At 39.9% G+C, this 11,313-nt stretch overlaps 1 protein-coding gene across 7 annotated transcripts in view; it reads right to left on the bottom strand.

The window, feature by feature from the left end:
• Positions 1–1,869: 1,869 nt before the first annotated feature.
• Positions 1,870–11,313, bottom strand: part of Gpm6b (glycoprotein M6B) — a 144,948-nt gene continuing 135,504 nt past the window's right edge. For 4 of the 7 annotated variants that reach the window (XM_028761723.1, XM_028761740.1, XM_028761708.1 and 1 more), the window contains 4 exons: positions 10,906–11,077; positions 8,443–8,516; positions 6,937–7,002; positions 1,870–3,945 (listed from right to left, as the gene is read on the bottom strand). In XM_028761723.1, coding sequence (XP_028617556.1) covers positions 3,796–3,945; positions 6,937–7,002; positions 8,443–8,516; positions 10,906–11,077 — 462 coding nt within the window. In that variant the 3' untranslated portion in view covers positions 1,870–3,795. Of the gene's footprint in view, positions 3,946–4,386; positions 5,532–6,936; positions 7,003–8,442; positions 8,517–10,905; positions 11,078–11,313 lie in introns of those variants that run through there. The other 3 variants (XM_028761736.1, XM_028761730.1, XM_028761713.1) reach the window with 1 other exon arrangement.

Genomic DNA, 11,313 nt, shown 5'->3' with positions numbered 1-11,313 from the left:
TCTCTCTCTCTCTCTCTCTCTCTCTCTCGTTCTTTCTCTTTCTTTCTTTCTTTCTTTCTTTCTTTCTTTCTTTCTTTCTTTCTTTCTTTCTTTCTTTCTTTCTTTCTTTTTTTTTGTTTTTCAGACAGGGTTTCTCTGTGTAGCCCTGGCTATCTTGGAACTCACTCTGTAGACCAGGCTGTAATCCTCTCTTTAGCCATGGAATTTATTCATTATACTAAAATGACATTCCCCTCTCTGGTTTTGTCTTAAGTTACACCTATTTGAAAACGTGTCTTGTCAGGTACCAGACTTACATTTGCTAAGTTTAAGCTGTGTGCCTCCTGCTCCACACTTGGGGTATAATGTATAAAAGAGGAAGCTATCCTCCCAGCACAGTTTTCTCCCTGGACATGAACACAGATTTTTCGATTAATATTTTGCCATGTACTGTGGTTAAACATGTAGGTTCTCCAGGATTCATGTGTTGGAACCCTAGTGTGATGGTATTAGGAGGTGGGCCTCTGGGGGTGATGACATGAAAGCAGATCCTCCTACATAGAATGAATGAGCAGTCATCCCTTTCAGAAGTACCAAGAACTTGACACTGTACAAGTCAAGGCCTGAGCCTCACCAGACACTGAACGTGCTGGCACTTTGTTACTGAGCTTCTCAGTCTCCAGAACTGTAAAAATAAAAACACCTCAAACTTCTTCTATTCTTTATTAGTTCCCTTGTCTAAGATTTTTTTGTAGCAGGATTAAGCCAGCATCTTTACTGTAGAATCTTTGATCCTTATTTATAATGGATGGATTTGTTAATTTTTAAGTGTATAGGTTTCCCTTATAACTTTGACTTCTTTTTTTAACCCTCTATGGCAGAGTTTCTTTGTATAATAGTCCTGGCTGTCCTGAAACTCACTTTGTAGATCTGGCTGGCTTCAAACTCCTCATAGAGATCTGCCTGCCTCTGCCACTCAAGTGCTGGGATTAAAGGTGTGTGCCACCACCACCTAGCTCATTTTCATCCTTTAATTTTTTTTTTTTAAACCAGAGGCAATTGGGAAAATCTGTGCTCTCTGGAGGTTCCTATGTTTGATGGCAGAATTACTGTCAAGGTTACTTGTGGTTTTATTAAACCACTATATTTATTCAGGAGGCCTATCCAGTGACACAAAATGTCAGCTAAACAGACGGTGTTAAGTGAGACAAACTTCATTACATTTGGGCTCCTGCACATTCACCTGCAGTATTTGAGTGAAGGGGAGTGATTCAAAGGTAACCCCTCATTGAGAGGTGGTGTGCCCATAATGCCAAAGGCAGGGCCTACAAAGAAAGGTCAGGTGGAGACCAAATGCATAATCATCCTGACAGTGTTATTTCAAGTTAGAGAATGAAATCCCAAGACAAATTTAGTGCTGCTGCTTAGAAAATTAACTGTTAGATTTCAATATATCGCCAAATATACCTTTCCCCCTAAACTTGGGCTTTAAAAATGAGTCAACAGTTTATAGACCCTTATTAAAGTTCTTTTTTTTTTTTTACTTTGCCCAAGATTAAGCTATGTATGTGTTAATCCTATAGGTAGGTGGATTTTTATTGGAGAAATTAATTAAGACAATCCGGTGCTTTTCACAGACTCTTAAGTGCTAGTAGCATTTTATACAAAATACAGCCCAGTGGGTTACAAAATTTTCTCAATTTGCTCTTGCTAAAAACATTTTGTGTGTGTGTGCTAGTGCAAAATAAAACCTGTGTATCTATGTATGTATGTATGTATGTATGTATGTGCGCTAGTGCAAAATAAAACCAATAGTGTTCTTCCATGGACTATATTTCACTACCTATGTAAAATCTTGCTGATATATATTAAAAAATGACACCATGCCGCGAACAGAGAAAGATAGGATTTATATATGGTAAAAAGGCAAGCGAATGAAGCTATAATTTTATTTCATTATTCTTTAGTACATCCACAACTATTTCCACCTAAATAGATCTTTAAAATAAGCATACACAAGTATCGACTATTATCTACAAATATTTATTGTAACACTTGAATAGAACTACAGGAAGCCCTTGGCACTGATAGAAAATATTGATTCACTGTTAGGTTACAAAAATTTATACATAGCAAAATTTAATGCTCTTTACATAAAAAATATTAGACTACTTCAACAAAACTTTCAAAAATTCCTGGCAGTAGCTACCAGAATTAGAAAAGTAAAATTAGGCTTTAGACACTGCCTCTTCTAGAACACTGAACTCTAACAGCACCTCCACTGCTGGAAAAAATATTGAATTCTGTCATGCAACAGGAAAACAAAACACTAAGCTATCTTGGAACAACTGTTCTACACAGAAGAGAGCGTCTCCCAATTAAAAGGAATCCAAATAGGCGTTTTTTTTCAGCATTAACCAAAAGAAAAAAATCCAAATGAAATATTATAGTTGTTCAATTTTAATAGCATCTTGATAAAGGTATGCTTCCTTTCATTTGAATACATTTCAGCACATGTATATGTTTTAAAATCCAGGAAACAGCCAAACCACAAGTTAACTCTTAACATGAATATACATAGTTAACCCTATAGTATGCAGCCCCTTTGAAAAGCACTGATGCACCCCACAGTTATATGGACCATTCCAGAAAGAACAACACAGAACTTACCATCACTAATACCCAGTACCTATTAGTCACTTAATGTTCTGGAACACAATGAGTTAGAAGGCAAGTTTCTTTTGAAGATGGCTTAAACTCAAGCAGTTTTCTTGCTGAATATCAAACATTATTATTCCAGGAAATTAAGATTTAGATAAGAAAACAAATAAATATCAACCCTAATTTAAATTACTTACGTATTAAAGTCTATAAAAGTAGGAGGTCAGAGGTCTGTGGTCAATTTGCAGTTAGGTTTTAGATAGTTGATATGAAACTGTAAACTCACTGTCCAGACCACTTAAAATGGCGTAGAATGGTGGTCATTTTAACAAGGTAACACTTCTTAAGAAAGATATTCATGGAACAAAAATCTATGAAGGAATTTTGGGTTTCTGGTTACAATATAAATGATTAGAAATTGAAAGCAAATATTAAGGCAGAGCTGATATTTGTTTCCAAACAAGAATCATGATCACCAAGTCCTTACTCCCAGTTTGTTAGGATGTGATCGACTATAAAGCTGATTTTGCAGAGCTCAAGTCAGAATCCAGCTTCTGCACTGATAAATTTAGCATAATTGCAGCTCCTTTTAGCATTACTAAAAAGATAGGTTTCTGAGTGGCTTGGGAAATAAATGTGTGAGACTGTGGGGGTGCTGATTTTTAAGTTTGGAAAAAATTACATCTTTGATGAGTCAAAGGTTAATAAAGGTCAGCTATCAAAAACGAACTTCACACCAATTCTATTTTGATAACACTTGAGGACAGGTGGCATATGTAAATCTAGGGTAACATCCTTTGATACTGGCATGCCATAGGTCCCCATTAAGGAGCATGATGTGATTCCATCCCCTGTGTTAGAACCGGCTCCAGCAGTTAACTGCACATGCCACGACTTTCCAAAGGATGAATGGTCATTCTTTCAAGTGTTGCCTTTTAAAATGGCTAACGTGAAACCTCCAATATTTGTTCTAAAGAAAATTATTTACCCACTGGAAGGTTTTCCTAGAGATCCACCCCAGCAGCTTGAGACAGAGAGTGAAATGTTGGTATGTCTACATTAGTTTGGTGGGATACACATCTGTACTGCAGAGCAGCTGTCGGATGATGTGTCAGAGCTGTAAATTCGTTGGCTGACACGCTCTGGCAAACACTTTTAAGTGTAAGAATTGAGTTGTTCTTTTGACCGAGACTGGATATCTTGCAGTTCCTGTTCTTCCTTTGCTTTGATATCCTGGTAAGCCTGCATTTTGCTTGCATCCTTTAAGTAAGCCCAGTTAGAAGACAGTATCATGAGGAAGTGGATCTGGAAGAGAAGGGTGAGCATGACCGCTAGTGAGCATGTGAGAAGGCAAAGCGAGCTGCTAGGCAGATTAGATGGGTCAGCTGGAGAAGGACGAGGTTATTCACTATTAATACTCTTTTGCTGCCAGACGCAGAGCATGCTCTACTAGTATGCTTCATATTACAAGGCTGAAGAAATGTTAGTATGCAAATACAGTGAACTTAGGAATAAAATGACCAAAGTTATTGTTAAGAAGAAGTAAAATGAAATGAAATATATATATATATATATATATATATATATATATATATATATATATATGTCACAGTGCTTTTTTACCATTTTGAGGGTAATTTTAAATGACAAATGCAGAAGTTCAGAAACACGTTGCTTTTTATGTTTAAAAATGTAGAGCAAAGACTTCCCTGTGGGTAAAAAAAAAAAATTGCCCAAAAGGCCTACAAAGTGTGAAAAAATGTTTATTTTGAGTAAATGATTATAGAAGTCTATATTTAACATGGAGAAATTAAATGAATGTCAAAACAAAAATTAAAAACTAAGTATGCAGTCTGTATGTTAACAATTTTTTTAGCAATGAAAACTATTTTTTCCTTTTATAACTGCCAGTATTTTGTTTCCTCTAAGTTCATTTCACATAAAAATCCTTATCAGTCTTCACAGTTTCTGTGGCACACACATCCTTCCCATGTATTTCTCATTGCCTGAAACAAATCTACACAGCTCAGTTTCCTTAAAGACCACATTCCCTTCTCATACCATACTTCCTTCTCAACGTAGGTGAGACCTTCAGCTCTGGGCCCAACTGCTCTTCCCAGTAAAATCTGACATGTAATGTAAGAACCTAGTTATGAGGGAACAGTTGCTATGTCGCAAGACAATTTAAAGTTACCAGTTTTGTGGGTTCTAAAGAAGCGATGGCATTGTATCAAAACTAATCATTTTTCAGAAAAATCAAAAGGGTGATAGCCTTCAAATTTTTATCTGGTCTAACCTGACATCTATTTGGTAAGGAGCCAACCATGTGCTATAAAAACCTTTTAAGCTTCATTTTAACTATACTTGTGAAATCTTTTCTAGAAGAGTGTGGCAAAATGAAAGCAGGTTCTAACTTTCTACCTTCGGCACTCCTCCTTCCCATCGCTAAGGTCGGTTATCAAGCAAGCAAAACTAGTGGAAAAAACAGATATGTCAAGGGGTAAATATTCCATTGAGAGATACTGCTCAGAGTTTAAGTTCAAGAAAAGTATTTTTCAAAGAATGCTCACTGGTGTTGGTAAATAACAATTCTTTTCAAACTGTGGGAATAGCCAGACCCCATTATTTTGTAATTCATGTACAGTAAGTCCTATTTAGTCTACCATGCAAAGTGAGTTAACTGAAGCTATTTACAAGTTGCTGTAGTAAAACTGCAGAAACCTAGGCTCCGCTTTAGTCTGGAGTGTCAGTGGTGTTCATGCTACAGAGCTGAGCTCTCTAAATAAAGCTCCTTATCGGCCTTATGCAATTTAGAACTTAGTGCAGCAGTCTTCCCGACTCTTAAACTTCAAAACCGCATAGTTATATGTAGTAGCCATCATGTAGATCAGCTGGTGGAAGAGAACAAAACAGGGCGGTAAGATACAGTGAGGGCTGATGGTGTGACACCTCTAAACCAGGGCAGGGAGAAGTGCCAGCTCATAGTCTGAGGGCTTTCTCCCCACCTTCTAATCAAAGCAGATGCTTTCTCTCATCTAGCACATGCCTTGTTTCTGATCACACATACATAATGGAAGTCCTTGGCTCTGCCCTCAGTAAGCTTATTAAAAAGCCTTGGATGTATTTCAAGAATAACAAGATAGAGAGCTGGGTCAGCAGTATGGGAGATGAAGCTCAGTGCCCTATTTCTTCTCATCTTTCCCAAACTGCCTGCTCAGCAGCAATTAGTCTTCTTCCTGCCTGTTGCTGAGCCAAGAGAACAGGTCACGACCACGGTGATTTCATGGGAAGGAATGACTTAATGCTTAGGAAAACTGAGAATGGGTCATCCTCAAGCAGCTGAAATCTCTTTGCTCTCCCAACCTCAAAACTAGTTTTCTACAAATCATAAACCAAGCAAAACAACTATGCATGCAAGCCCATTTGCTTATAAGTTGATTCTCATTATGTGCAGATTCCAAGTTTGGCTACTTGGTAAAATATGTAATAACCAAAACAATATTTTCTCACCCATGACTAGGCACACACAAAGCACTTAAGGATTTGAGTCCCCTTATGTGCACAGTTCCAGCTGAGCTCTACTGAGGTGATAGTTTGCTGCGTGTGTTTTGCACTCATGGTAAACAAGCATCTAGTGCCACATTTGCTAAAATAGTTCCCAAGAAAGGTGTTCGAGTGCCTTTCAGAGATAATGTGCATGAGAGAACCTTCATCTAGGTATGAATGGATGATAGTGATGTTGGCCATGAACTGGCTAGTATACCATCAACAGTATACATTAATTAAGGTGTCTTACACTGAAATCTACATGGGATGACATAACCAAGAGGGTACTCTGTACTTCCTCCAGCAGGCTATGTTCAATATATACAACTTAGCATTTGAATTGACTTCTTAGAAGATTATTTCTGCACACAAGGAGATCAACTATGTATTATCTTTCTATTTGGAAGTCAAGATTTCTTTGCAAATAAATGGGCAGTGCCTCACATGAGTCTCCATCCCTGAATGAAATCATGGACCTAATTGCTAAATGCAATAAGGCAACATGCTATGCCTAGTCAGTAGGTGTAGGTACCCTCTCTTCTTTCCAGTGTCCAAATTGCATCAGTCGGTGCCAAGGCAGCCACCAGTACTTCCTGCAAACTAGACATTCGGTAAGTTTACAGAGGGAACAGTTAACCACAGCAGAATACACAGCTCCTTTGCTTCATCTGCTGGTAAAAGCTGAAAGGGAAACTGGTGGTTCTGAAGCAGGGGAGGAACACTACATTAGGGTGGTTCTAGGATACTCACCAGGGCAATGACGGTGGCACCAGCTCCAGCACAAGCCACAATGAACAGGTGATAGGACATGTAGAACTAGGAAAGAATAGGGCACCGTGAGCATTTTGTGGGGTGAGAAGGACCTTACATGTGTTCTGGAATGATATCTCACTCGCCTTCACAGATATTGGCTGCTGGCCTGGGCACAGGCCCACATGCCCTTTGAGCCCTGGATGCATATTATGATCACTGTGGGAACTTCAAGTCTTTCTGATGTTCAGTCTGCACCCCAGACCAATCACACTGGATTACCAAAAACCTTGGCCTCAACCATGGATCTAATGTAGTCCCTTGATGACTGCAATGTGCAGCCAAGGTTAGGAGGCTCTGCTCAGAGCCAGCAGTCCATGTTATGGCTATACAAACAGACAAGCCAGATAAGGTAGAGCCAGATTGTTTCTATAAGTTGATGCTTTCCAAAACACCCATGTTCCATGTTCCAACACATCCATGTTGTCTTAAATATACACACTCCCACCAGTGCATTGAAGACATTTGTTTCATAAACAGTTGTAAGCCCACAGCTGACGAATACTTTAGTGGTAAGAAAGTTTCAAAGTGTTAAGAGTATATTGCCAAATAAGGACAAAAAAATAAAAATAAAAAAAAAAGAAAGGAAAAAAAAGCCCTTATCACAAGTTGTTCTGGAAGCATGAATGATTAACTGATTAGCTCTGGCCTCTTACTAAAAATCTGACATATGCACAAATTTAGGGTACCTTTTTACTCTATTATTGTTTTCAATTGTATTTATGGGTATGGATGTTTCATATGCATATAAAATATATGTATAATGCAAATGTGTGTGGTGTCCCTGGAGGACAGAAGAACATTTTGGGTCCCCTGGGACTGGAGTTAACAGGTGGTTGTGAGTTGCTATATGTTGCTATGTGGGTGCTGTGAACTGAACCTCGGTCTTTCTGAACACCACCAGGTGTTCTTAACTGCTAAGTCATCACTCTTCTTTCTAGCCCCAGACCTTTGTTTGTTTTTCAAGACAGGGTTTCTCTGTGTAGCCATAGCTGTCCTGGACTTGCTTTGTAGACCAGGCTGCCCTTGAACTCACAGAGATTCACCTGCCTCTGCCCCAGGAGTGCTGGGATTAAAGGCAAGCGCTACCATGCCTAGCCAGCCCAGCCTTCTTTTTTTAAAAAACAACAACAACAAAAACCATGGAATTAACTTTCATTTGCCTGTGACACGTATTTTTTGTGAAAACATTCCCAAAAGTCATGTCTCAGATTTTTAGGTTTTTGGATCACAAACTACTGTAGAGAGGAAGAGCCCATTGCCTTAAGGCTAGAGCATCCGAAATGTTATTGAAGGTGGGAAATGAAGAGTGATGGTTACAGTGTTCGACAGTTCACACGGAGGCCCTTCCTTTCAGAGCACTTTGACCATCATCTAGCGCCCTGTTTCTCAGCTTAGGTTGTAAGTCACAAAGTGTGTGAGTCTTCAGCTCTGTGGCATGTTTACCTCATTCGTGTTGCAGATATTCTCCAGGGCAGAGCCACAGATTTTGCCTGGAAAAGCATTCCAAGGAATGATACCTGCAAAGTGAACCCCAACAGAATATGAGTTCAAGCTATGGCTTGGCTTCAATTTAGGTTGTGCTTTGTGGTGCTGGTGGTCCCTCCCACCCCAATACTAGGGCCTTTGCACACGCTATATACACATACAGCCACTGTGCTACAATCCCAGCCCATTTCATGTTCTTAGCAGACCTTTCCATTCTAGATTCCAACCAATTACAATTGTTAGCTATGTTCCTTTTCGATCAAAGTACCTGGTGACTGCAGTTCAGGCAAGGCAGGGCAAAGAATAAGCTCCATTTGGGCAACAGAGCAAGAGCAAGTCACTCTAGTCCATGTGAGATTTTAACAGTTGGGCATTTTTCTCTCTCCTGTAGACTGTATGCTGTTCAGTGAAGTTCAGTATTTGTATATTTCAGATTTTATTTTGTTTTATTTTTAGATAAGGCTTCACTATATAGCCCTAGCTGGCCAGGAACTAGCTATGTAGACCAGTCTGGTCTTGAAGAGATCTGCTTGCCTTTATGCCTCTTGAATGCTGAGATTCAACGTGTGTATTGCAGTGCTTTGGCCTACATTTTCAAGGCTAGTTGAGGTTTTTTGGTTTTTGTTTTTTCTGCAGTGAGTTTATTAACTTGCAGGGAAGCCCCTCATGAAGCATGCTACTGGTGCTTAAGTCACAGGACTGTGGGACCTGTGTCTGTGTCTGAGCCAGAGAGGCATGGCTTGTATTCTTTTCCTAGCTAGAAGTTCTGTCTGCAGTGACAATTGTCCACTGGGATGCCAGTCTTTTCCCTCTTTAATGTATGGGGATGTCCTTAAATTTTTTTTTTTTTTGGTTTTTTTCGAGACAGGGTTTCTCTTTATAGCCCGGGCTGTTCTGGAACTCACTCTGTAGACCAGGCTGGCCTCGAACTCAGAAATCCGCCTGCCTCTGCCTCCCAAGTGCTGGGATTAAAGGCGTGCGCCACCACCGCCCGGCTGATGTGCTTAAATATTAAGGACAGCTCAATTTATACTTCTCCAGGAAGGAAGGAAGGATAGAAGGAAAGAAGGAAGAAAGGGAGGGAAATTTTAAGTTCATATTTTCTCCTATCTCTAACGTCAACTCAAACAAGTAACCTCAAAAAATAACCAGCTGGGCAGAGACATGATTTTTAAAAAGTTGTTACCATGGCAACAAGAGTTATTTGTAAGGAACCCAGAGATTATTTGAACATATTCTTTCATGGAAACTTTTTGTTTCCAGGCCTGGTCTGACTCTGTGGCCCAGGCAGGCAGAGAAATGGCAGTGTTACTGCCTCAGCTTCTTGACTCCTATGACTGTAGACATGTGCCACCATACCCAGCCTTCCAAGTACTTTAAAAACTAACCCAGGGCCCTTTCGATGTGTTTTAAGGCCAAGCCTATGTGAGAAGACATCTACTATGGGCAGTTTTAGATGGGTTTTATACCATGCTATAGGATAACACATTGAGAATAAGCCACATGAAAAAATCTATGTAGAAAGGAAAGAGCCATCTTTGCTCAGGAGAACTCTGGAAGGACCCATTCCGTCTTCATTTCTAAAGGAAAGCTTTCTTCTTCTCTGTTTTCCTATTTGGAAGCAGTAATTACACTCCCTCTAATATGTGGCCTTCCCTCAGCAAGGAAGTCAGTTCCCATCCAAATTAATTGTCTGGAGGCCCTAGTGGCTTCTTCTATGGCTGCTCACAGGAACGAGGATGCCATTTGTGAGAAGATAATGTCTGAGCCAGCTTCTGACTGGGGGACTGCTTTCCCCAGAGTCCATCGTGATGACTTTTGAAATCTGTCTGCAGTTTATGTTGAGGTTTTCAGTACAGATAAGTTGAAGCAATTGGTCATTTTGAAAAGACTCCCTTCAAAGGGGCAGGCATGCAAATGTGTTAAGTGAAAAATCCCTGTGGAACTGACAGGAGAGGGAATGGGAGCACATGCCAGAATCTCAGCACTCAAGAGGCTGAAGCGGGGCTAGGGGGTCAAGGCAAGCTGGCTAGCCTGGACTACATGGTGAGATTAAAAATACAAATGAAGAAGAGAAAGAGGGCAAAAAGGAAAAACTGCAAAAAATATATAAATTCTTACGGTGGCTATCTAGAAGTCTTTTAAAAATTGAACTGCATTATAAAGTAGTTTTGCATTATAAAAGACTTATTTTTAACTATATGCCTAACTCAAAAAACATTTTTACAAATCTCAACATCTTTTAGCAAGTGCAAGGGCCCAGAGATGCTTACCTCCAAAATTAGAGAAGAACATGAACTATTCATGGAGAAGGTAGGAAATGTGTTGTGATGACTAAAGAGAGGTCTATGTGTTAATCACAACCCAGACCCAGGCAGAAGACAATAAAGAAGTAATGGGGAGAGGACTGAAAGGAGGTACCGTATTGTCGGACATCCACACAGATCTGCTCCACACCCGAGGTCCCATTGCTTTGTGGAGACTTGATGACTTCACAGGTTGACCAGATGTTGTAGAACATAAACACTGGCACTGCAGAAAAGCCAAACACACCCAGCCAGGCCACTCCCAGCACGTAGGTGAGGAACACAAACTAGGCAGACAATGAGAGGAGAGAAAAAGAAGCTCACTGAAATAGGCAAGTTGATCTCAGAGGGAGGGCTGCAATTCTCTGCCCAGCATGAACCTGTGGGATGCAGGATGCATTCCAGGGACCTGGCCTGCCTATGCAAGTGAGGAATAAACACCTGCTCAGAGGCTTTCTCAGGCATCCGTCTATCTGTCTATCTATCTATCTATCTATCTATCTATCTATCTATCTATCTATCT

The sequence above is a fragment of the Grammomys surdaster genome, unplaced genomic scaffold, assembly GCF_004785775.1.
Source record: "Grammomys surdaster isolate TR1022 unplaced genomic scaffold, NIH_TR_1.0 131, whole genome shotgun sequence".
Lineage (NCBI taxonomy): Eukaryota > Metazoa > Chordata > Mammalia > Rodentia > Muridae > Grammomys > Grammomys surdaster.
The sequence above is the reverse complement of the archived record's forward strand: the minus strand, read 5'-3'. Positions and strand labels throughout refer to the sequence as shown.